General features: G+C 36.2%; 1 protein-coding gene across 2 annotated transcripts in view; it reads left to right on the top strand.

Moving 5' to 3' along the window:
• Positions 1–24,317, top strand: part of DENND1B (DENN domain containing 1B) — a 145,728-nt gene that overhangs the window by 88,694 nt on the left and 32,717 nt on the right. For both annotated transcript variants that reach the window (XM_066192282.1, XM_066192280.1), the window contains 4 exons: positions 5,970–6,070; positions 11,650–11,695; positions 13,245–13,346; positions 21,234–21,359. In XM_066192282.1, the coding sequence (XP_066048379.1) occupies positions 5,970–6,070; positions 11,650–11,695; positions 13,245–13,346; positions 21,234–21,359 (375 nt within the window). The remainder of the gene's footprint in view (positions 1–5,969; positions 6,071–11,649; positions 11,696–13,244; positions 13,347–21,233; positions 21,360–24,317) is intronic.

Here is a 24,317-nt window from a genome sequence, read left to right as displayed (position 1 = left end):
TCAAGAACTGCAAGAAAAGACTGAAATTGATTGTATATGAAGTGCTGTCAAAATCATGAATAACGCTCATCTCTTCCCTTTCCTTCCCCCAGAAGAATGATAAAAGGAAGTGAATAATGCTAAAAAAAAACCCATCAGCAATTCCAGGAGAAAATAAGTTTTTTTTAAAATAAGTCTTTTCTTTTACATCTCTAATTTTTAGAAGGGGAAATGTTAAAATTTTCATCTATGAACTGGAAATATATTTCCCTTTCTCTCTCCCTTCTGTGAGAGAGGAGAGCTGGATTTTCATCTTGCCAACAGGAGGAAAATGCATTATGGCTCATTTAAGGTCCTCCCTCTTTTTCTTCCTAAAGATTATGGGGATGGCAGATGGAAAACGATTAGCCAGGAGCTAAATTAAAGAACTGCATAGAAGTGGCTTTGCATATTATGGCTTGGACAGTATATTCTGTTCTCTTTTGTTGCTAAATCTTTTTTTCCTCACTGATTTCTCACCCGTGCCGGCAGAATGAGCTAAGTTTATCATTTAGTCTGACTGTTTAATCTTTAGAGCTTGGAATAGATTTATACTCTCTTGTAAACTGGCAAAAGCAAGAGCTCCCTTCCCACTTTTACTCCCCAGCAGTCTCCCCCCTCTGCCCTGCCCCCATTCAAGAAGGGGATGGAAAGGTAGGTCTCCACAAATGTTAAGCATCAGTTAATGGTTTGGGGCCTGATATCATTCTTAGCCAAACTGGATATACATGTGCTTGCCCCTCAAAAATAAAGTTGATTGTCTTATGAGTTGTAATAGTGTAGAGGAGAGTCTGCCTTTCACCTGTGCAACAGTTCCCCTTTCAGGAAGCAGAAAGTGTTTCTCTCTAATTCTTGTAAACTTGGGGTATTGGGGAAGGAGCCACAGGGGTTGGTCCAGACTGATGGTGACTGCTGTAATTGTGGTGAAACAGTGACCCATCCCTTAGAGTTTATTGCTATAGGTATTTATGAGAAGATGAGAGAACGAAACTAAACAGAATCTTGGGCATCTTTCAACATATGTGTGGTCAAGGCAGTGGGAGGGAAGCAGTTCTTTGGCCCATTGGGACTGTGAGGGAGGAGGGAGAGAGCACAGCAGTACCCATTTCTGGACATGGTGTTGACAGAGATTGACAGTGTTTGACGATTTTTCAGGAAATGCTTTTATCACAGTAGTTCTTTAGTTGCTTACAGTAGATTTTGAAAGGTTGTATAGAATCACAGGTTAATTTTACTTTAGCATTTGTTAAACTTCTGTTGCTGTTTTTGGCTTTCTGACAAGATTCTGCTAATCAGTTTTTGTCTTTCTAGTTTGTGCATTGCAGTGTGTGCAAATCTTGCCACCTATGCTCTTTCTTTCTTTTTACCTTTGATTATAGAAAAGGCTTTGAAGAATGTAATTTATATAGATAGAAAGGAACTGCCAGGTACCTTTTGTGCAGGATACAGGTATTTTCATGTTACTCATTGAAATGATGTGAACAGTAGGTATCAAATAAGTATTTTCTGTGAGTCTGCAGAAGATGTTTCAGCTGAAGTTGAGTGGCTCCAAGCATGTCACAGTGTTTTAGCAATACCTGAATTGAGGAAAAGGAAAAAAGATCAACAGAAAAAGGGACCAGAAATGTCCCAGTCCAATCTTTCCCTTTGCAGAAAGATTCATTGGTAGAAGTGAGCATTGGGGTAGCAGATACACACATCAGAATTATGCATCCATGTGAGGGAGGGGACGAGCTACGCTCTTTGTGTTCCCAGGAGCAGGTAAACCTTCTTTGATCAAGTCTTGAACTAAAACATCTCTTGGCTGTCCGTGTTCTTCACTGTGCAGATTTTGAACAATACCTACTACTTGGAGAGACTGTGTATTTTCACCAGGCATGTAGTTTCAGAATTTTTTTTTTGCAGAGGCAAAGATTAAAATTATTTTACCAGAATCAGTGGAGTACTCTAAAGGAAACACCAATTACTTTCCTTACAGGATATGAAAGCTCACATGTTGATTCTGGCTGCAGCATCTTATCAGGAGAGATCAGAAATGGACTGAAACTTTCAGTTGTACTCAGTATTATTAGTAAACCTATTACTGATGGAATAAGACATAAAGCTTCTTATGTAGTTTAAAACCACATCATTTAAACCAATTTATTTTTGAAAATAAATGTTGTTTAACTAAGAGATGTTCTTTGAAATGGAGAAAAACAGTCTAAAAATCAAAATTGATGGAAGCAAAAATATTGGAAGTTCTGTTCAGTTGGCAAATGAGTTTCAGCTGACAAAAACTTTACTTAAAAACTGTCTGCCCATTTTTTAATGGATAGAAACATAGCTCTAGTAGATCTTTTGTAGTGCAGTGAACTACAGGAAGATGTCTCGACTACATTTGTTGCCTCAAACCAGGTAATAAATTACAAGAAAACTTGGTTCTGCAACACTTATCTGCTGTAATTTAAGATTTTTCACCAAACTGCAGAGTTGTGCAATGATATATCCGTGTGTTTACATAAACATAACAGCACATTTTATTGAACAGAGGTTTTTGCCTTTAATATAAAACCTACCTGTAAAAGGAATCACAGTTGATGTTTATATCCAATTGTCAGTGGAAAAATAGGTAGAGTTGTACACAGTCTTGAGAACAACTTCAGGATAGTTTGAGAGAATGTCTACTGAGGACAACTTCAGGGTAATTTAGGAGAATGTGTACCTGGTTTTTTTTTTATGCTCTATGACGTAGGTCAAGGTAGTTCTTAATAATTCCTTTTGGAATAGATAGCAGTCAATTGACAGACTCCAGAGAGATGCCTCTGTGCCTGAACAGTGTAAGGAATTGTTTTCTGCACAAGATATCCCTGCTTGGTCAAGCAACAGACTCTCATTTCTTTGCCTGGGTGCTTGTGCTGGGTGCTGTTTGAGGATCTCCTCCTGCAGCCTTAGGCAGGTGCCTGCTGGGCTGTGCTCCTGTGCACAGACACTGTTGGACACCCCCAAATCTGGTGTCACTTTTGTAGAGTTCTGATGTAAATGCAGCAGTTCTCCCTGGTGCCCAGCTTTTCAGATCTCTTGAACTGCCTGGTTCCTTAAGACGTGCAGCATTATTCCAGGGTTCACAGCAGTCCCATTCTGTTCTGTGGAGTGGGTATGTCAGTTAAAGAGGAAGGTTATTTAAATAACTAATGCATTGGAGAAATGCAGTCACCGTTGAAACAGTGAAAAAAGCAAAAAAGAGATTTTTTTTTTACAGCAAATGTGAGAATTTTAAGATGAAATCCATAATTATCTTATCAGTATTTGCTTAAAGGCAGAGTTGGCAGAATAATAAAATGTGACACAGTTTGAAGAGCAGCATAATCCCATAGCTGCTTCTGTTACAGGCTGTATACAACAGGAAACTATAAAACATATTCATGCCATACTAAAATGTTTGGAAACCTACTGCAGCAGCATAGAGGAAAATGTTTAAATAAGATTTTACATTAAGATGTTATTAAATGGAAAAGCAAGGAACAGTACAACAAAAGCTTGATATGTAAGTAATCAAATCTTTACATTTCCTGCTAGAAATAATAAAATTTAGTAGATTAAAAATTAAAAATGGTAAATAGATGCTAGTGTGAGTGCCACACTAAAATACAGATTATAAAATGAGTTTATAAAACTTCAGATGTTTTTAAGGAATTGCACACTTCCTCTGTTAAAGTGAGAATTAAAATGTAACAGACATGCATAAGATAGGGAAATTTCTTCATGCAAATAGTATAGTCAACTTAATTCATAATTTAAGAATGCCTATTAAGAGGAGGAGGAGGCGACTGTATACATCAGAGGATATCCTGTATAACTAACTGTGTGCTCAGCTTTATTTCAGCCTCTGATTGAAATACATGAAATGCAAATTTTTATATAGGTTGTTGTATTTTGCAGTTTATATACTGTGTACAAGAGAATGTGGACATAGCAATTAGTAATGCCATATCCATTTGGAGGGAAAGGGCAAAAACCACAATGCTGAGCTGGACTGTGTTCTCAGTGGTGTTAGTTCAACTACACAGAGAGATAATATGGAAATAAACCTCATAAATCCCACTGTGTAGAAGAGGGAGAAGGTACTCATTTATTTCTTTCCCCAGATCAATTCTTAGTAACAGCCCAATAGTTATTAAAATACCCATTATTATAAGTCCGAAATGAGAGTAGTTGCAGAGGTGTGGTGTAAAGCTAAGGAAGGAGATGTTAATCTGCAAGGAAGAGTTTAAATAGGGAATTATGATATCCTTGGCTTTCTGCTTTGTAGCTGTCAGGCTCGGGCAGCTCGCTGGTCAATAGTGACATTCTGTGTGTCAGTGAGCAGAGTCTCCTGATACCTTAACCTGCAGTTCACACATTACTGAAGCTCCAACTGTCGAACATTCAAGTCCCTTGGTACCACTGCAGCTTCCAGACTCTCCTGACTGGCTCATGTTTCATTCTTTGGCAATTTGCCCTAATGATATCCCTCAGGAGCTTTCAGACCCTCTTCTTTTCCATATTTAATCGTGTTATATTAATCTGAGTGCTGAGCAAACTAGGCTGCACAAATTGTAATTGTCTGTGATTTCTGCTGCAATGGTCTTATAACCGCTTTTTTTTTCATTTTTAGTGGAAAAATAGGTGTACAAAATTGTAGTGTAATTTTTCATTTACGAGTCTAAGTGTCCAAGACAGCCAGAGTGTGAACGCTTTAACTGCTGATCTGTGCCACAAAGAGGGTTGTGGTTTTTTTTCATGTAAAATCCATAATGTTTTAGCACTTGCTGTATCGGTAGGATTTACATTTTATTTTTTGCTCTTCATTTTGTTAATGTGAAAGTTCATGTCTAATAAACAGCTATTATCAAGTTAAATTCAGGTAGTAATTTTGTTGCAATATAAAACATTAGCACAGCCTCATCTTTTTCCATCAGCTTGGTAACTTCTACGTGAGGCACTCTCAAATTTTTTTTCCCTTTTTTAATGAAGTCTGTAGTGCTACATGGGATGGATATAGGCTACCTTATTTGAACAGTATTGATTTTTTCTCATTGTGTTGTAACTCTGTGCCTACATAACAAAATAATGAAATTTGAGAGACTCCATGATAGCAAAGATAGATCAAATTTGAATTCTTTACATATTGCAAGATTATTTTGTTCACTTGTGGAATGAACTTGGCTCCATTTCTAATGAAGTCCATAGTTATTTGTTTGGTTTGGAGGGTAAAGTGGTGGTTGTGGTGGTTTTTTGTTTGTTTTAGAAAACCAGAGATGTCCATTTTGAGTGGTAAACAGTTTGCAGCACCTCCTTTGTTCATCAAAGAGTCCTTAATTTTCCATGATCCTTGTGCCAGGCTTGGAGGTCTCTGCGTTGGGAAGGAAGTTTTGGAAAATTGTAATTAAGTTGCGTTTCTGTTACAGGGAATAGTCACTTCATATTTTTTTAAGGTAGTCTAGACATCAAGAGAGTTACAAAACCAGAAGTTAATCCTGCTTCTGAGTTCAGTGCTGTTCCGTGGCTTTATGCAGCTTCAGATCAATTCCAGTTAAAAATAGCAGAAATGGGGACCAGAAAATTCCACTGAGTCTTTCTCACTCAGTGAAGAAACTGGGTTACACTTCAGTCCTGTGTGTTCATGGCAGTACTCGTGTTTGACCATGATTGCATCAAGTAAATCATGATTATTTCCCTTTTTCCAAGGGAATAGCTGAGCAGGGAAGGCTAACTTGACTTGTTAGCCTGACTTCTTGCAGATGTTGTGCTTGTATACATACACCAGAGTTCTTTGTGGATGTGTTTTGGCAGTTCAGAGTAATTTACAAAATTATATAATAGATGGTTTGGTGAGATTAAGATTCTTGCATGTCTAAAGTTAATTTAAGATTTTCTTTTTATTCATGTTTTTTATGTTGCCAATTCTGTGTGTGTATTTTTGTTTTTAGTTAACTGCTTGTGTTCATGCGTCAGCTGCATTGTTATATCCAATGTATTGGCAACATATTTACATCCCAGTGCTTCCTCCACATCTTCTGGACTACTGCTGGTAAGACAGTTAACCTGTTATCTCCATTTCTGAGATTCTTAGCTGTCCTAAAATTCGGAGTAACTGATGGAAACACTAACTCTTCATTGTGACTGAATATACAGGATCCAGTTTATGAAAGCACTTTGGCCAATGCTTAAATGAGGACTTGAATAGGGGTATTCCAGCATGCCTTGATGTGGTGTTTGAATTGGTACCTTGAATTACAGTGCTGCTTACTACTGATGGAGTATTTAGAATCCTGTTTGTAAGAACTATTTCTGTTTTATTGGTAAGATAATTCATTCAATAATTTAAATGCAAACGTGTTACAGTTTACTTTTATTTGTCTTTTAAGTTGAAATACATTATACTTGTAGAAACATTCAAAAAAACCCTGATCATTTTTTCCAGAATCAGATGTTAGCATTCATCAGTGATTTAGTGTTTGTATTTTAACTCAGCCAGGCTCAGGATTCTAGCCAGTGCCTTCCCAAAAGAGCTTAAAAACTCCTTATGGGACTCCAAAATTTTTATAATAAGAATTCTGCTTCTCCTGATGTGTTTCTGTTCACATGACAGACTTTGTGGTTTTGGCAGATTTTTAAGTTGAACAAGAATCGCTTTTTGATTCACTTCTGATCCTTCAGGGGGATGATGTTTCCACATGCCTGTGTTTCACAATTTCAGGCTAAGACCACTTGCTTTTATTCAGAGTAGTGGCAGAGATAAAAAATGGGAGTTTTCATTTTCCGTTTAAGCAGGAATATCCATCCCTGGAGATTTTCGCTTTATCTAGACCCTCTGGGTCTTCTATGGAAAAATGAACCATTTCAAGCTGTTCCAGAGATTGGAAATTATTATCATTATTATTATTGTTATATATAAAAACTGAGACCCAGCCAGATGCTTACCAAGCTAAGTCTATGTTTTCTTCATAGAAATAAATTATGCTTGTATGTTTGCTGGGCTCTATGTTGTTGGTTTTGGTTTGGGTTTTTTCTCCTTTCAAATCTCTGAATGTATTGCTGTTCTACTGAAGTCCATCCAGTCTACTGAACTCTTGTTTTCAAACAAATTCTTACTATGTTTCCTTAAGTGTCTTTGATAGTTTTTCCTGAAGTTCATAATATTTGTCCATGGTAGATATATTTTCTGTGGTAGTTCTTAAAATTCATGTGTATATTATTTGTTGTTTTAAAAAAGAAAACAAATGTTCTTCTCCAACTCCTCCCTTTACTTACAAGTATAGCTAAGCCTTTCATCTTTAATGATAGTTTTCTTTTGAAGAAACTCTGTCCTAATTGTTTCTCCTCCTGCTTTTGATAAAATGTACCAAGGTGGACTAGAACTTGGGCGTGTTTTAGTTTTTGTATTACTTGAGCTTATGGCCAGAACCTTTGTAATTTTTCAGGTCATCCATAAATGCTGTTCTCAGAAGGCAGATCAACACCTTCATTCAAGCTGTACCCTGTCGAGTGCATCCTGAATATGACAAGATTTTTTTATTTCCCCTTCTAAGCCCAGATAATGTTTCCAGAAATAACAATGTTAGATGCTGTACACAGCTCCGTGTGATGATGATAATAGTTAGGATTCTAGGTCACTCTGGCGTGACCTGAGAAATTTTTTTACTCATTAAAAAGACGCATGGAGTTTCTTAAACTTGTAAAATTCATTTATATCTCTTTTTCTTTTTCACAGTAGTACAATACAGTGAAGAAAAACGTTCCCCATTTTAGAGATGTTCAAAAGGAAACATAAAGTTCATGAAAAGAAATGCACAACTGATTACAATAACTGTAATTCAGACCTTTTGACTCAGATTTTTGTGCATTTACATTTCTCTTTCTGATCATCTGAATGGTTCTTTTGTGAGACAGGTTGGAAAAGTGTAATAAAAACACATAAATTACTTAGTTTTCTTCATGTTCTGGTGTACCAACAGTAAATAAATGTTCTCCTCATAGGTGTATAATATATCAAGTTAAAAAACCTTGATGAATTCTTAAGGTCGAAGTTTGTAGTAGGCCTGTCCGAGTTTACAGTCCAACAGGATCGTGCCAATTTAAAACTAATGCAATAATTTAAAAGTTATTTTGTATACTTCTATTTTTTTTATATTATTTTGATAAGCAAAGTTCTTTATAAAATTGCCATTTTTCCCTTTAGCTCAACATGCATTTTCATACCTGGAAATTTCATTGTCAGCGTTTCAGTTGGACTTGTTGGGATGTCTCCCATGAACTCTCATTTTCTTAGTGCTGTTCTGAAATGGTATTCAAATACATGAAGTAGTGACTATCAATTGGATAATTTGTTCATTCTGTGGTACCAAGGCTTTTTTTAAACAAAGATAAAATGCATTTAAATCTATTAATTTAAAGATAGGCTGGACTCTGTAACTCATTTTTTTTGTACATTAATCATATAGCATATTTTTGAGAGAAATCCACTTTTTAAAAATTAGTTGGATAAAGAATCTTCATAATACCATAAAGATAAAAGATACAATTCTGTTGGGGTTAAAATTTGATAAATGACAAAAAGTGCTGAACTGGTATATTTTGTAGGCATGAGAAAAGAAAAATGTATCTTTGATCAAAACCAGGCTATATTAAAATTATTTCAATACTTCCACTTGCCTTTTTGATTAAAAAAATTTGTTAATTTCTATCCTGCTGCCTGATTTACAGGCTGGATTTAGACCTGATGTAACAGACAGTGCTGGAGTAGCCCAAAGCAGAGGGTCAGTGTGGGCTGCAGCAGCCTCGAGACTGGCCAGGCTGTGAGTGCCAAGCTCCAGTGTGGGAACGATGTCTGTCTATCGACTACAGAAGGGTTTTTTACCCCACACAACTTTTCTCTGCCTTGCATGCCCTTATGGGAGCTACAGTGTCAGAATTGGAGTGACCATCCAAAAACCGGACACATAGTAGATTTATTTTTCTAAAAGATAGCAAAATATAGGCTTATAAAATAATATTCATTGTAGCTGCAGCAAAAAACCCCTCCACAGCACAGTTAATAAAAATCGAGTTTTATATTATGTTATTAAAAAACGATTTCTGCATTTAAGCAAGTAAAAGAAGACTTGCACTGAGTGGAGTGGGTGGCTGGCTTTCAACAAAACTCTGAGAAAAATTAAGTTTGAACATTGATACAGTAATTATATTTGAATAAAATTAATTTTTATAAAGGAGAAAGCTAATTTTGTGAGATTTCTGTGTAATATCTTGACAAACTACATCACCAGTATTAGAATATATGCCAGTTCTGTCTGTGGATGATAAAGCATCTGTTATACTGGTGCTCTGTTGAGAATATAATGGAGTAACAAAATTCAAGTTAAAATTGCAATAGGTCTTTATGAGATTTGGTCTCTTCTGCATTAGGATGTATATACATGCCTGTTTTCATGAGAATAGGATGATTATTTCCCAATTAACTTGGATGTTTTGCATCACATAGTAATTATTTTGGGCAGGGATACCCCGCGGATTGATATTTTTGGTGATAACATGCATAAGCAAGAGAAAAACTCTATAGCAGCTCCCAGTAGTATCATAGTAAGCAATTTCAGGTGCATATTACAGTCCTCTGCTGTTAAGACTTCAAAATCCAGCAGTGATAAAATTCACTTTATGCTGAAAACAATTAAATTGACTTGCCATACGTGCAGTTTTTTTATTTCGTCCATTTTCAAGATGTGTTTTGTACCTTTATTCCGTTAACTTCAAAATTGAACGGATGTAGCTGTTACTTTGTTTAGAGAAAAGAGCTACATGCTTCTCTTTTTAATGACAGATTTATAAATGGAGCAAATCACCAGCTATCTTAAGTCAGCACAGGCGAGGTGAAGATACTGCAACAGTGTCAATATACAAGAAAACAAGTGTGCATAAAATCCATACATGACATAGCACTTGTTTTCACTATAGCTTTGCCTGTGGACATTATTTGTAACACTGAGATATCCTGATATGAGGAACCTGAGGATCTGTTTCGCTGCATATTCTGCAGCAGAATTCTCAGTTACGTGTCATGTTCATTCTTACTGGCTTGGGTACATACATTGCATAGTAAAAAGCATTCTTAAAATTATATCGTGGTTTAAAGCTGTTTAAATCCTCTCTGAATATACATGAGTGTCTGCTCTGGAGTGACACTCATTGAGAAATCTGTGTAATTTGTGTTTAGTTCACAAAGACATAAAGATTGGCCTGGATGAAGTCATCAGGAAGTGTTAAAATTTGTCAGTATTAGGCTAAGAAAATGATGTGTGGAAGAATAGAGGCCTCTTTTCCCTTTTTGGAAGCCCCATTGTCTAGAAAGCTTAAGCCATGACAGTTTGCAATTTCAGCAATCCTGTATTTTGTTATCATAGACACCATGAAATCCTGTTTGGACCCTGGTCAGGCTGGGTTTTTGGTTTTATGTGTTAGTTTTTTGAATTTTTTTTTTCAGTGATCCTCTCCTGTGGGGCATTGTTAATGAGAGCAATTGGCTAATCCATAGGGTGTACAGATTTTTCTAAAATGGGCTGTAGTCTTAGGCAGGTGAGAATTGCTTTTTCTGGTCCCAGAGGTGGGACCAAATGGATGAGACCACGTGAACATCAGCTCAGTGAAACCTTACCCCATGCTTGGGAAGTCAATCACTAATCAGTCAGTGCCACTGGCTCAGATCCGTGGTCAAATTATTGCCATGAGAGAAATTACTGTGCAGTAATTACTGTGTGAGTTGTGCACTTTTGTATGTCATCTTGCCTTCCATTGTTTTTCAGAGATTATTTTTATTTAGGTTTTTTTTTTCTCTGTGGTCTATTAGTGATTAATTTCCCATTCAGTTGCCTAAATTAGCCTCTCAATTGCTCGCTTCTCTGGAGTGAATATTGTTACTAATCTCACAGTCTCCAAAAGTCTGATGGTGATTGTTGGAGGTTTTTTCCTTCAGTCCTGGACACTGAGTATATTCTTGGTCAGATATTGCCAGAACAGAAGACTGCAGCAAGCAATGATACATCAGCCTAATTCAGTTTCTTGCTTGCATACTACAGGGGGCCTTACTGCATTGGCTTTGTGTGGATATTTGTTCTATTTGGAGAATACAGTTCCTTGTCTTATGGAAATTAGAAAGGAGAAGTTTATTATCTTGAGTTAAATAGGATATTATACAGCTTCCAAAGGCTGTAACCCAAAGTAGTGTTTCAGAACCAAAACTGGTGGTAATGGTGTTTGGGCTGCATTGCAGTGATGGTAACTGGGACCATGTCCTCCAGCTGGTGTTTTAGAACCAGACCACTTTGGGAGCATCTGCTGGGTTAGCTCACTGCGGTCGATTACTGGAACTAGGTCTGGATGAAAAGCTGTGGGGCCTCCTTGCTCATGCCTCATAGCTTGCAGCAGCATCCTTTATTTTGTGGTCATCTTTACTGCAGGGTAAAACAAGCTTTTCCTTGTCTAGTAAACATTCCTGTAGCAATTCTGTTCACTTAATGCTGTCTTAGAGTGACTGTCTACTAGGGTCTTATGTGCCAAGATTTAAAATACTCCATTAGTGCTGTACTTAAAACTTGATGTTTTCCACTCTTTCTTCAGTGCACCGATGCCTTATCTAATTGGCGTCCACTTAAGCTTGATAGAGGTAAGTTTACTATGCATTCAGTGCACTAGGAATCATGAGGTGTGTGTGTCATAAAAAAATTTAATGGAAATGCTTCAGAAAAAATCCCTGTATTTTAGCATGCAGAATTACAAAATTTAAGCTTCATATGCTTTGCTGAGTAAAAAATGTCTGTCTTTGAAATCTTACTTTTGAAGTGTTTTATGAAGACATGGAGCTCTATGTCATGATTTGTTTCTCTGTCTAATTAATAGCTCAGTGGTAGCTATTTTCCTGCCTTTTAGTACTTTAGCAACAGATTTTCCCAATAATGAGGAAAAACTCATTTTTCAGGAACAGGTAAAATTTATTTTGGAGTCACCATCACTCAGGTTTTGGCATTATTGTAATTTCCCAGATAATTTATGTTCCTGTCCCTCTGAAAAATTGAATTTAACCTCCATCCCATAACATTTCTAACTCTTAATTTAGAAATTTGTAATTTGTGCCAAAAATAAGAGGTGGCTTTCACAGATTTGAATGTAAACAACACAGTAGAACTCACCTGACTAGTCCATAATAGCTGGGTATGAAATAGTTTTGCCTTTTTCCATAACCATTTGATTATACTGTGAAGCCTTCATGGGCCATCTGATTATCATGCAGAGTGGATAATTGATTTGGGAACGTTATTTGATTTTCACTTCTGCTAAAGCAGTTTGTAAGGATCAATTCACATCTGCTAGGCTGATGGGGTTGGTTTTTCCCTGAGCCTCCAGCACTCTTGTTTTCCCCAAAAAAGGCCTTCTGTATCATCTACACTTCTCAACTCCAGGCACAGCCTTCTGTGCTCCCAAATCAGGTTCATATGACCTGCATTCATCAGTCATAATATCTTGATTAGGATGTTTTTTCTTATTCAGTAAGGAAATAATGGAACTGAAAGATTTGTCCTGAAGAAAGAAGTCACTCAGTTCCTTCAGAAATTATTTCCTGCACTGCATTATTATGTATTATTGTAGGTCCATATAGAAAAGAGTTCTGTGCCTTTTTCCTGAAAGGAACAAATTATTTAATTCTTAGCTGCTAGCCAAGTACAGTGATGAAAAAGCATTTTATCCATTCTTCTGTGGTAATAGTAGGCATCACATGCTTGGTACTTTCGTAAATCTGCAAATAATTGTATTTTTTCTGTTTTCATATGAATATATGTTTTACGTCCTATCTGATTTTCATAAGTATGAGAGAATGAAATGTTGCTACAAGATATGTATACTTCCAATATATATTTGTCGAATACATTCCACTGTCTTGTGTGTAAATCTTATTTTTCAGAGATTCCTTTCAGAGATCATTAATATAACCTTAGTGTTTGAAGAATAAGAAGTATTTTTAAAAGCTACTCTGAATGCTGTATCTATTTCACCAATCCTACATCTAAAGCTCCAACTGTTTTTTGCCATTACTGTCCTTTGTATAAAATCATCAGTTGTAATTTAGCACATTATAATAAAAATGTACTTCAGGGGGACACCATAGTAAATTGTTTTCCCAGTTGTTTTTTGTTTTTTTTTTTTTTTCTTCTTAACAGAGAGTTAAAAATAGATCACTGGAGGATGTGGTTTTACTAAATGTTGACACAAACACTCTAGAAACTCCTTTTAATGACCTGAACAACCTACCTGGTGAAGTGGTGAGTCTTAGACATTTCATTCTTTCTTTCTTAAATAGGTGCGCGAATTACTCATAGTTATTTTTGCCTCATTTTGCTAACTGCTATTAAAGGAATAAGGGGTTAAAAGCACCTCGTGCAGACCCCTATATTTGAGATTTTTACCTTTTTGACAGCTGAAGAGACGTTGAATGGAACATCATATTCCTTATTGTAAAAGTAGGGTCGTAATTATAAAGCTAGCTGCATTCATTAGGCAGAGCTGCTTTAAACGGAAGAGTCTCTTCATCTCATCTTAATCATTATATTACAAAGTAGGCATTTCTGTCTGCCTAGTGGCATGTCTTGCAAAAGAACGAGAGAGTTTTTGAAGGCAAAAAGAAGAAGGGGGCCAATTATCGGCTGCTGCTTCCCTGCCACCTGCCAGCGCTTTCCTTTTAATTAATGATCTGATGGCACTGGTCAATATAATAAGAAATGCTTGTACAGTTGGGGTCAGAAAATTCAGGCTTTGATCTTCTTCAACTTTGTGAAACATTTATTTATTTTCTCTAAATTATTTCAGTTTTATTTTAATCTCTTCTATCCTGCTGAGGGCTGCGTGAATGAAAACCTATACTGTTTGTCATTTGCTTTGGCAGAGCAAAGACTGCTTACTTAGAATTCTATTTGTAAATTAAACTGCAAACCCAGTTTGTCATAAAAGACATCTGATCCTTTTGAAATGACGAAAGCTGTCTTTTGTCTGTAAAGGATGATAAATTAAGTGCCAGTTCTTTCTGGACTTTGATCTTGCAGAGGGTGCCCCCCCGCTCTTTTTTTTCTTTTTTTTTTCTTTTTTTTTTTTTTTTGCCTATAGGGGAACATATTCTGTATATCATTTTAAATAGTCACAAAATTCACTTATCTTGTTTTTCCCAATAGAGTTCTAAAAGAATATAATTGTGAAACCACTGTTTTCATTATTCAATTAAAGATGCACAAGCTATCACAATTAGTTTTCAAGACAAAGAATTTTATATCAAAATATGAAATCAAAGAGTTACATTTTTTGAACTTGTAAATCATAAAAACTCCTGTCATAATCCGAGTAAGATCCCATAGTGACATACTGTGTCTTTTGTAATAACAGAATTTGGTTGATAAATTGTATATATTTAGTACAATAGAAGTCAATCTCTCGATGATAATGTTCATGACAGTGCCCTTTTATTTCAATGATGCTAAAATCTAGAATTTTGTCCATCTTCTGGTTCATCTTTGGACTCAGTATCAACTGTAGTTCAGAAATGTAAAAGACTATTAAAAATACTGTGGTGTTCTGTGCTTTACATTAGAGTGTGTGTTAGTACATTGGTATGTTTTGTGATTTACATATGCGTGGATACATGCACAAACGCATATACAGTAACTTTGACTGTTCTCTATCATTTAGAGTATAACAAGTTAAGTAAAACAAGAGTCATTGCCTGATAAGTGACTTTAACTGGACTTCCATTGACTAAATAGGGCTGATGTTACAGCGTCATGATGGTCTGTATGCCAAATAGTAGCTGGATGTGGAGTTGAGGATTAAGCATCATATTCCAGGAGATGCTGGAGGTCCTTCAAACAGCTGAAATGGATCTTTGTGCAATAAGAGACACTTGTCATGTGTTTTACAGGTGCATATTAAAATGATCTCTAAATAAGCAGGCTAGCATGAGGGTAATAGGGATACAGATCTTCCTTCTTCTAGAAGTGTATTTTGTTTCAGAGTATGTGCAAGTTATTACTGCAAATCTTAATGTAGGTTACCCAAGTGTACAGACTACAAACTAGACTTAGAATGTTATTTTTCCTTATCTAGTATAGAACAAAAAAAGAACAGCTGTGTTCTATGCAAAATATACTTGCTCAATTTGAGGATTTTATACTTAAACTTTTAATTTGAATAATCCCATCTCTTCACTCCAATCTGCAAGACACTTTAAACATTTTGATGGAGTGTGCGTAAAATTTTATTTGGAAAACCTGAAAACAAAAAGCACCGGCAAAAGGCACAGGACTGTGTTTTGTTCATAAGGTGACAAAATGCTTGTCCGCCTTTTGCATTCATGAGGGACAGTGCAGCTGCTGACATCTTGGGGAAAAGTATAAGACACAGGAGTGAGGAGTCAAAATGGTAAGTCAGGCTTAAAACATTAAAGGGAATGACAAAGATACATGTGTTATGCAGTTTAACTTCTATAGAGAAACCTCATAAGCATACATACAAAAGTAGTAAAATTTCTGATGAAAAAATATAATGAGTACCTCTGAAAGGCATTAAAACAGAATGAAGAACTGAAAATATAAAAGAAGTTGTAGTCTTACTGTCCCTTTCAAAAATTAATTCCAGGTTGGTTAACAGCCTAACTAAAGAAATGCAGTATTTTCTGAGTTTTCTAAAACTGTTTCTTGTGTCCAGAGGGAACAGAGTAATTACTTTCTTGATCAATAAGCCTGATGATGCCCTCACAGCATAGGTATTTAATAGTTTACCCATGTATATGTGCTCTGATCGTGAATTTTTTCATGATAAATTTAAGATTGAAAGAAACATTCTATGGCATTGTCTAATAAACTGTATAATAAATTAACTGAGATTTAAAGGCATTTTTAAATCATTCACTTAAGCATTTAAATTATAGTTACAGGCTAGATGACTTTCCATGCATGTGAACTCTATTATTCTGTCAGACTGACCAGTGGTCTTGACTGTTCAAAGGTCAGTGGTCACAGTTGTCCTGAATTACCAGTCCTTTTTTCATGAGGACCCTCTGCTGCGTTGCATGCTGTAATCTTCTTAATGGCTTCATTCCAATATTCACACATAATATTTTAGATTTATTGACTGTTAGAAATACTACCATGCCAGTAGCAGTTCCGCTACTCCTAAGGTATTTAAAATTGGAAGAATAAATCAGGGCTGGACTTTCAGGAATCCTTTGTTTTCTTGGAAGGGGGAAAGCCCCTCTTTTTTTTCTTGCTCTTCTGACAAGAAAGCTTGTTTTTAAATTTCATCATTTCACTGTGAATTTGTCTATTATTTTTTGATTAAAAAAAAGTAAGTAAGGACCTACTTCTCTGTGAGTAGATTTCCTAATACAGTACTACCGAGATCTCCACTTTAATAATATAATGCATTAGAAGAACATTCATGACCACAGACTGAAATTTATAAACTCTGACCCTGCAGTACCTGCTTACGCTTAACTCTGGCATAAAGACTTCTCCTTTGCTCAGATGTGAACACTTTTCCAAACAGCTTGCAGAATTGACAGCATCACTTTTAGCAACCAAGTTTTAATGGCTTGAAATCATAAACTGGGTGGAACTTTTGTAAATATGATCTTCAGAAAACAACAGACTTTATAGTCTTTTAGCTTCTTCTGTGGTTGTTAAATATTGTCAACTGCAAAAGCTACAGAGCTGTTGAAAGATGTGTAGTGTTTGTACTGCCTGGTACCTACACACTGTGATTTAGTACAGAATCTAAACTGGGGTTTACAGCTTTAGTTTTGAGATTCCTAAAGTCAGAGGATTTTAACACCATAAATTTGGCATATGAACATTACTTTTCTAAAAGTAGCATTTGAGAAGTAGGCTGTAATTCATTTAGAAAATTGGTTACTTTATGCAGTGATAACTGGGAGTTCAAATTATTTCTTAAAATAATTTGATTAGTGGTATTATAAAGAAATTAAGGTCAATGTATAACAGTGCAATTAAAAAGAGTTTTTTTCAAAATATAAATAGCATAATTTATAATTTTTTTTTTCCATCAGAAAGTAGCCAGAAATATTATTAATACATTTTACAAACTCAGAGCAGTCAGCAGTGTTTGAGGCAATTGTTTAATGTGAACAAGTTCTTGGAGCTGAGATTCTGTTGAACCTTGATCTAGTTTTCGAAGCTAGAATATGAGATTGAAAAGTACAACTAGTTTTGAAAACATTTGCACTTAGGTAGTTGTTTTTGTCTAAATGTCTAAAAATGTGATTAAATGCTGGAGGTCTCCCTGAGATGCCTAAATCCTCTGTGTGTAGATAATAATCAAGTAATCAAATACATAGAAGCCCTTTACTAGAAATAGTGATTTAAATATCAGACTCTAGTTTGTTTGGAGGGTTTTTTTTTTTTTTTTTTTTTGTTCCTTTTCTCTGTGATCTTCTCTTACTTTCTTGTTTTTGAGAGTGAGCTTCCACTTACTTTTATAGTGGTATCATCTGATGGAGAACAGTAAAAAATAGTTTAAAACGTAACAAATGTTTCTAATACCAGAGAAATATCTGGACATATTTTTTTCAGAGATCTAATAGTCACTTGAAACTCCAGTGTGTGGTTCTATATTTCTCAGACAACAAACATACACAAACATAATTCTTCTATACATGTTCTTCTACACATATTTATGTAGGATTTTGAGGTTTTGCAGGAACAAAGACTTTGATGAATAGCTATGTGATCTTGTTAACTTATTTTTTAATTTGAGGTGATTCTTCTATTCGCATGGATGTTGAAGAGATATTAGTCATGTTTTCTGTCTATCAGATATTTAGATTTTAGGAGTCCTAGAAAGGACACGTGGTAGCAATTTAAATAAATGATACTTTCTGTTTCAATGACCAACACCGTATGTTTCCCCATTTTAGATACACTTAATTATGTATCAGTCTCATCTGTATCTTTGAAAAACTCTTTTATTGATTTGAACCTTCCTGAAGTTCTGATTGCTCATCGTGGGCAGTGTTTAGCAGTCCAATGAAGTCACCTTCCTATGAGAAGCTGTTGCTAGGAGAAGATAAAAACAGTTTGCTTCTGGTGTAAATTAATAATACCATTTCTGCAGCAGATCACTGGTGTTTTTCAGAAATAAATGTTAACGGCATTCTAACCCCTGCAGTTTGTTGCTTGCAGTTTTTTATTTTTAAACTTTGTAAAAGGCTATTTCTGCAAAAGAGATACAAAGAAGAAAGGTTTGGCATTTGTAATTATAGTTAGGTAGATGGATTAAAATATATATGAGGAAAAGATTTTGATACAGATGCTGCTTGCTATTTTTTGGGCTTGGTGACAGAATTGTGTAACTTTAAAATAATTGGAAATGCTATTAATGATATCACCCAAAGGGGTCTCACAGTTCCTTGGTGTGAGGCTCATAGATCTAAGCAATCACAATCCTGCTGTGTATGAGGTCCTTCCTTCCAAGCAGTTCAGTGCACCCTGTCTCTTACCTCTGCCTGCTATCCTGGCTGTAATGATTACATTATCACTCTGTCACTCTGTCTGTGATTCAGATGTGGAACTGGGAGAATTTGACATCAGCCTGCCCAAGTGTGGCTGGGCCCTTCGAGTAAGCCCTGACCTCTGCTTGTGTGTTCACTGGCCTCAGCTGGGAGGAAGGTCCCAGGGACACTTGAGGTGTGCTGTAGCCAGGGTCCTGCTTGGGACAGCAGGCACGGCAGGGCTGTGGCTCACACACAACCCTGGCTCACGTCATCTCTGCAGGCTTCTTCTTAAGAGCACCGTGCTCCTGGCTCTTCTGCAGAATAATCTGATGGAGCTCTTCTTGCCTTTAAGCATTGCCCCCGAGAGAAGCAGGAGTTGGAGGAGCTTTCTTTGAACTCCAGCATTGCCTTTCTGAGGCTCAAACTCCCTCCAGGACAGTACACAGAAATGTCCAGAGCACCTGCCTCCAAACTGCCTGCCCATTGGAGATTCTCAGTATTGCTGAGCTAATGACACACCACTAGGGTAACAGAGCAGGAGATTTTTTTGTTTTCTGTTGTTCTTTTTAACATGTTTTTTGCCTAAAGCATCCTGTTAATCAAATTTACAATAGGGTGCTTAGAGCCTGCCAGAACTGAGAAAATTAGAAAATACCTTTTTCATTCATGTTCCCTATTTGGTCATGTAATCCCTCTGCTCTGCATTATCTTTACCCCCCTATTCTCTTAACCTGTCCTATCATCTGCCATAATTTCCCCAAAATCGTAAGGTATAATTTAGAAGAATGTAGATTTAAAAGAATGTGGAGAGTTTTCTACGTTTTCCCTCTACATTTAGAAGATGCTTTGCCTGTCTTGACAGAGACCGAATGTAAGGTTGACCGTTCTTGTTGACTTCATATTATTGCTTTTATTTTAGTCAAACGGTGCTACTGTCTATGGGCAAATCTTCTTGTATGCATTTATTTTCCCCACAATGAAATCTTATTTTTTACAACTATAAAACAATTGTACACTACTGAACAAAAGAAAAAATCAAACCACAAAACCAAGACATGCATTTATTTTCTCAACCTTGAACTTCTTAGCCAGTTTTTGTACTTGGACTTGTATTTTTTTTTCCTTTTGAGGTGTATGGCAAGAACATAAATGAGCCTTGGTGTGTGCTTTCCATGGGCTAAATGAATCAGGCTCTAAACTTTTATCTAGATCTGTGGAGCTTGGATATAAATTGAAAAGATCACAGCTATGGGGAAAAGACCTATACTGTAAAGGCCTTTCTGCATAGATTATGAACATCATAACTCAATAATTTTTTTTTCCCAAACTATAGTTATAATTGGACCCAATGGGGGTCTCTCTCTTTGATCAGATCACAGTAACTGTGACTTTACACTGGAAAATGTCACTACTGTGAAGGTTTATCACCTGTAGAGCTGGTCTTTTCTCTGATGCCATGTTCAGTTCTCATTAGCATTATTCAAAGTTTAGTTGTTAATTAGGTTGACACTTCAATTACAATCATCGTCTACAAGAGCAGTCAGGACTGCTTGCATAAAGAAACAAGAAGATACTCATTCTTGCATATATTTCCAAAAGAATGAAAGCTGTTTTGGTGATAAATTTGTATTTGTAATATTCCATTTAAATAATAACTCAGAATGTTACTTCATTTAGGGACTTAAATAATGCTCTGTTGTGTATGTTACAATACAAAGGGATGTAGAAATGTGTATTCTACATAAACAGAGTTGACTTATTTTCCAGGTGTCCCTCATGATGGAAATTAGGAGAGTATAGACTATATCTGGGTATAATTCCACATATCTTGTAATAATTCCAGAATTATATGATTTTCCTCCAAAGTATGTCCAAGTAACAGTTATTTAAATTAAAGTTTCCCCCCTTTCTTTTTTTCTTTCTCTCTAATTCTGTCTAACCAGTGGTTGTTGTTTGCCAGGTAAAAAAAGACAAACCTTTAAAAAGTCAACCACTATAATCAGAATGGTCCTAATTTCTTTCTTTTTTTTTTCCTTCTAAACTGCAGGCACTTCTTAATTACTGTCTTTGTTTTCTTCCCTTTCACATGTTTTATCTTCAAGGACAATTCTGGAGGCAGTGTAATACTGAATTTACAAAAACTTTTCTCAGCTATTTGATTGTGGTAGCAGGTACTCCCATGGTGCATGAGAAATGATGTAAGATAGGAATTTGACCTAAAATAAGAGATACTCCTTGGCACTGTATAATAAGTGACCATTAAGAGTCCTTAAAAATAAACCTTCATAGCTTAAATAAAACATTTCCAACTGTCTGCATTCAAGCAAGCAAATACATGTTATGTTGGAAAACAATCTGCAATAAAGTGACTCGTGTATTTTACTGTAAAATAATTAAGCTTATTTATGTCAAGAGGCCTTGGGAAAAAAAAAAGAGAGCATAAACCAATCTGCATTAGCACTCTACCATCATCCCCTGCCTTCATTTCAATTAACAGACCAGCAGGTGCTCCTTGCAGTTAAAAAGATAAGCTATCAAGGAGGAGGATGAATTTTTGTCTGACCTATAGACACTGTGGTTTGCCTGCTGATTGGGTTCATACCTCGCTGTACCAATTTCTGAGGTGTTAATTTAACTGTTCCACTCTGTCACGCAGGTCTCGGCCTTGAAAAATAAACTGAAAAAGCAGTCGACAGCTACGGGCGACGGAGTGGCCAAGGCCTTCCTTCGGGCACAGGCAGCGCTCTTTGGGTCCTACAGGGATGCACTGAGATACAAACCAGTAAGATGGCTTCCCTATTGCTCTTTTCCCTGAATTTGTAAGAGCATGGTTTCATTCTTTCAAGGAAAATGTGAAATGTTTTATCCCGGTCTGGAATAGTCTGTTTTAAATCTTACTTTGTGCTAAAGAATTGGAAGAGATACCACCATCTCTTGAGAGTGAATTGTCCTGAGAAACACTTATCCAAAGTCAGCTGTTTTCTTATTTGTATCAATTTTATTCTTTGTTTAACATAAAATTGGTTTTATTACTGAAGCTGCTCACACAGAGGTCACCTGGTTTAATGTAGTGAAGAACTGAAGGCACCGTGCATTCCAGACTCCATCATTTTTCCACAGGTTTTGCTTTGTTGGAGGGCAGAAGCTTCTTTCCTAGCAGAAGTCACTTATGAGTCAAACATGCATCTCTCCCACTATGCATTTATGTTGATTACACTTGGAAGACAGGAGAAATGAAAACCCATTTCATCTCATCAGAACCTCACAACCTGTATTTTTCATATTTTTCTGGCATTCAGTTGATTAATGTTTTATGGGCTTTCATAATTTCTAAAAAATGAGGGTGGCACATATTGAGCCTGTTGGAGATAAAGTAATTTATCAGAAAAACTTAAAAATTAATTTCACCCTTTAGTCCAGGTTATTTTTCTTGCAAACTGCTAATCATAGTTGGTTTGTCAAATGCACTGAGATGACATTGGGTGAATTGAATTCCAAGGACACGATGTTTGATTGTCTGATGGATTCAGATAAATTCAGATTTGATAGGAGAAAATCATCCTCACTTGAGGAGTCAGGTTAGTAAAGCTGGTAGATGTGTGGAACATGGGTAGATATTTGTCTGGGGGTGAGAAGAGCTCTCTAAGGAGCTATGGTATTCCTTGATGGAAACGGATAGGATAGTGATTAATTCCAGATGAGGGCTTTACAGGAGGGAACGTTAAAGTACAGTTTGGACTTTGGGTCTTGCTTCTCCCCAAGTGATTCTCTTCCAGGTAGTATTTTGTGCTGTGAGCATTTTGCACACCAGCTGGCTGTGCCACTGAGAGCCGCTGTTACGAAAGGGGAAGGTGACCCATGCAGACGTGAAGGCGTGTACGGGTTCAGTTCACGTGTTTGTGTTTAGCAGTTCTCTTACAATATGGAAATCCCGTTTGCATTCCATACTGAAAGGCCTGCACCTGTTTTAGAAATCGCTGGATTTCAGCACACTGCTTATTTCAATAAAACAAATCCTTTCAACAGAACAGATAGTTATCCCTTACTCCATAGTGCCATCACCTGAATCTAATTCACTCCTTACTCTAAAGGTGAGTCCATGCCAACTCATGGCAGCTTGCAGTAAGAGCTGTTAAGTCAAAAAGTGTCTTTTGGACACTTAGGATTAGCACAAACAGAAGGATGTCAGTCTGCCTGATGTCCTGAGCTCTGTTCTGACCAGAATTAAGCTTTTGTCAGTCCTTTGTTTTGGTAACTGTGGAACTGAGTGTGCAAGTTTTTTAGCATCCTGGTTAGCATTTCTTTTGAAATGAGCTCTCCTTTTAACTGATTCCCATTTTATTTCAGTTTAGCTGTTGGCATAGCTGAGATTTCTGCATTTGCACTGTATTGGAAACAGTGCACTATGCATCATTTCAACTGGCAAATGTTTGTCAAAATGACCTTTGAAGTCTTTTTGCATTATTTTCTTTTGCAGATTTATCTATTTTGGCTCCACTGATTGCATATAAGAGAAGATATTTATGAAACCATTGTGGCCTGATTATTTTTTTTAAAGACACGTTGTTTCAGAATATTTTAGCAGGCAGAAGTCTGCTGGCAAATACTAGCATATCTTGGATTGATATCAAGTTGTCCAAAGACAAAGCATATTTAAAAATAAATGAAACCCCCTTGTAACTGTTATTTTGAGCTGTGTTCACATAATCTTAACTAATTCAGTATTTCACAGAATTTTTCTTGTGAAAGAAAAATTGAATTCGCTCTGGATTAGTAGAAATTAGGAAGATTTTCACATGATTATGCATCTCATTCTTCATTTATGTTTTCCTTTGTGAATTGGAAAGCTGAAAAAAAAATCAAATCACGTTTGGCTGTATTAGGAATATCTGAATATTCCTAATATAGCCAAATATATGACAAGAGTCTCAAATCTTGAAAACTGCTATGGCAAAGAAAATACTTCCCTTTGTTTTGGAGTCTGTGGTGCCAAGTCTAATAAGGTGATTTAAACCACAGCTACGGACTTAATTTACATTTTTTCAGGAACTCAGGTAGTATTTGTGTAATACTTAAGGGGCAATACTTAAATGAAAATATTTTCCATATAGATTGGAAATACTTCTGCTACAGTAAACTTCTATTTTCAAAATCAAGAAGTGACGTGTTTCGTTGTACAGGTCTGAGGATCACAAACCTCCTGATGAAAAATGAAATAATGTATTTGGACAGTTACCAATTGCTTGAAAATTGAAAAACATGTCCAAGTGAACTATTCTCCTTGCAACAGTGTGTCCTGTATGATTTCAACTTGAAACATGAAACAACTGTCATTAATATTCACTTTGAGTAAAGAACAGCTTTAATAGTGTCTGTACTCATCCAACACTTCTCTCCACTCCAAACGCTGTTCATCACACTGAACACTCATTCTGTGCAACTGTTTGTTTGCAGCACAGGACAGATTCTCCCCACTATAGCAATATGTCTTGGACAAACGTCTAGCAATTATTGAAAAAAATGATTGGTGAAAGGCAAAATGGGAATCTTCAGGGGTCTTGCTGAGAGTTCGTGGGCCTCCGAAGGACCATATGGAAAATCTGACTACTCCAATACAGACAGGAAATATGACATGCAATGGAGAAAGTTTATAATAATTTTTGTGCATATTAAATGATAATGAAACACTTAATCCAGTAAATGAAAAGAAGAACTAGCTGGTTTTTTCTTATTTAATCAT

The sequence above is a fragment of the Chamaea fasciata genome, unplaced genomic scaffold (genome assembly GCF_029207755.1).
Source record: "Chamaea fasciata isolate MVZ Bird 193981 ecotype frontalis unplaced genomic scaffold, bChaFas1.0.hap1 SCAF_10, whole genome shotgun sequence".
Taxonomy (NCBI): Eukaryota; Metazoa; Chordata; class Aves; order Passeriformes; family Sylviidae; genus Chamaea; species Chamaea fasciata.
The sequence above is the reverse complement of the archived record's forward strand: the minus strand, read 5'-3'. Positions and strand labels throughout refer to the sequence as shown.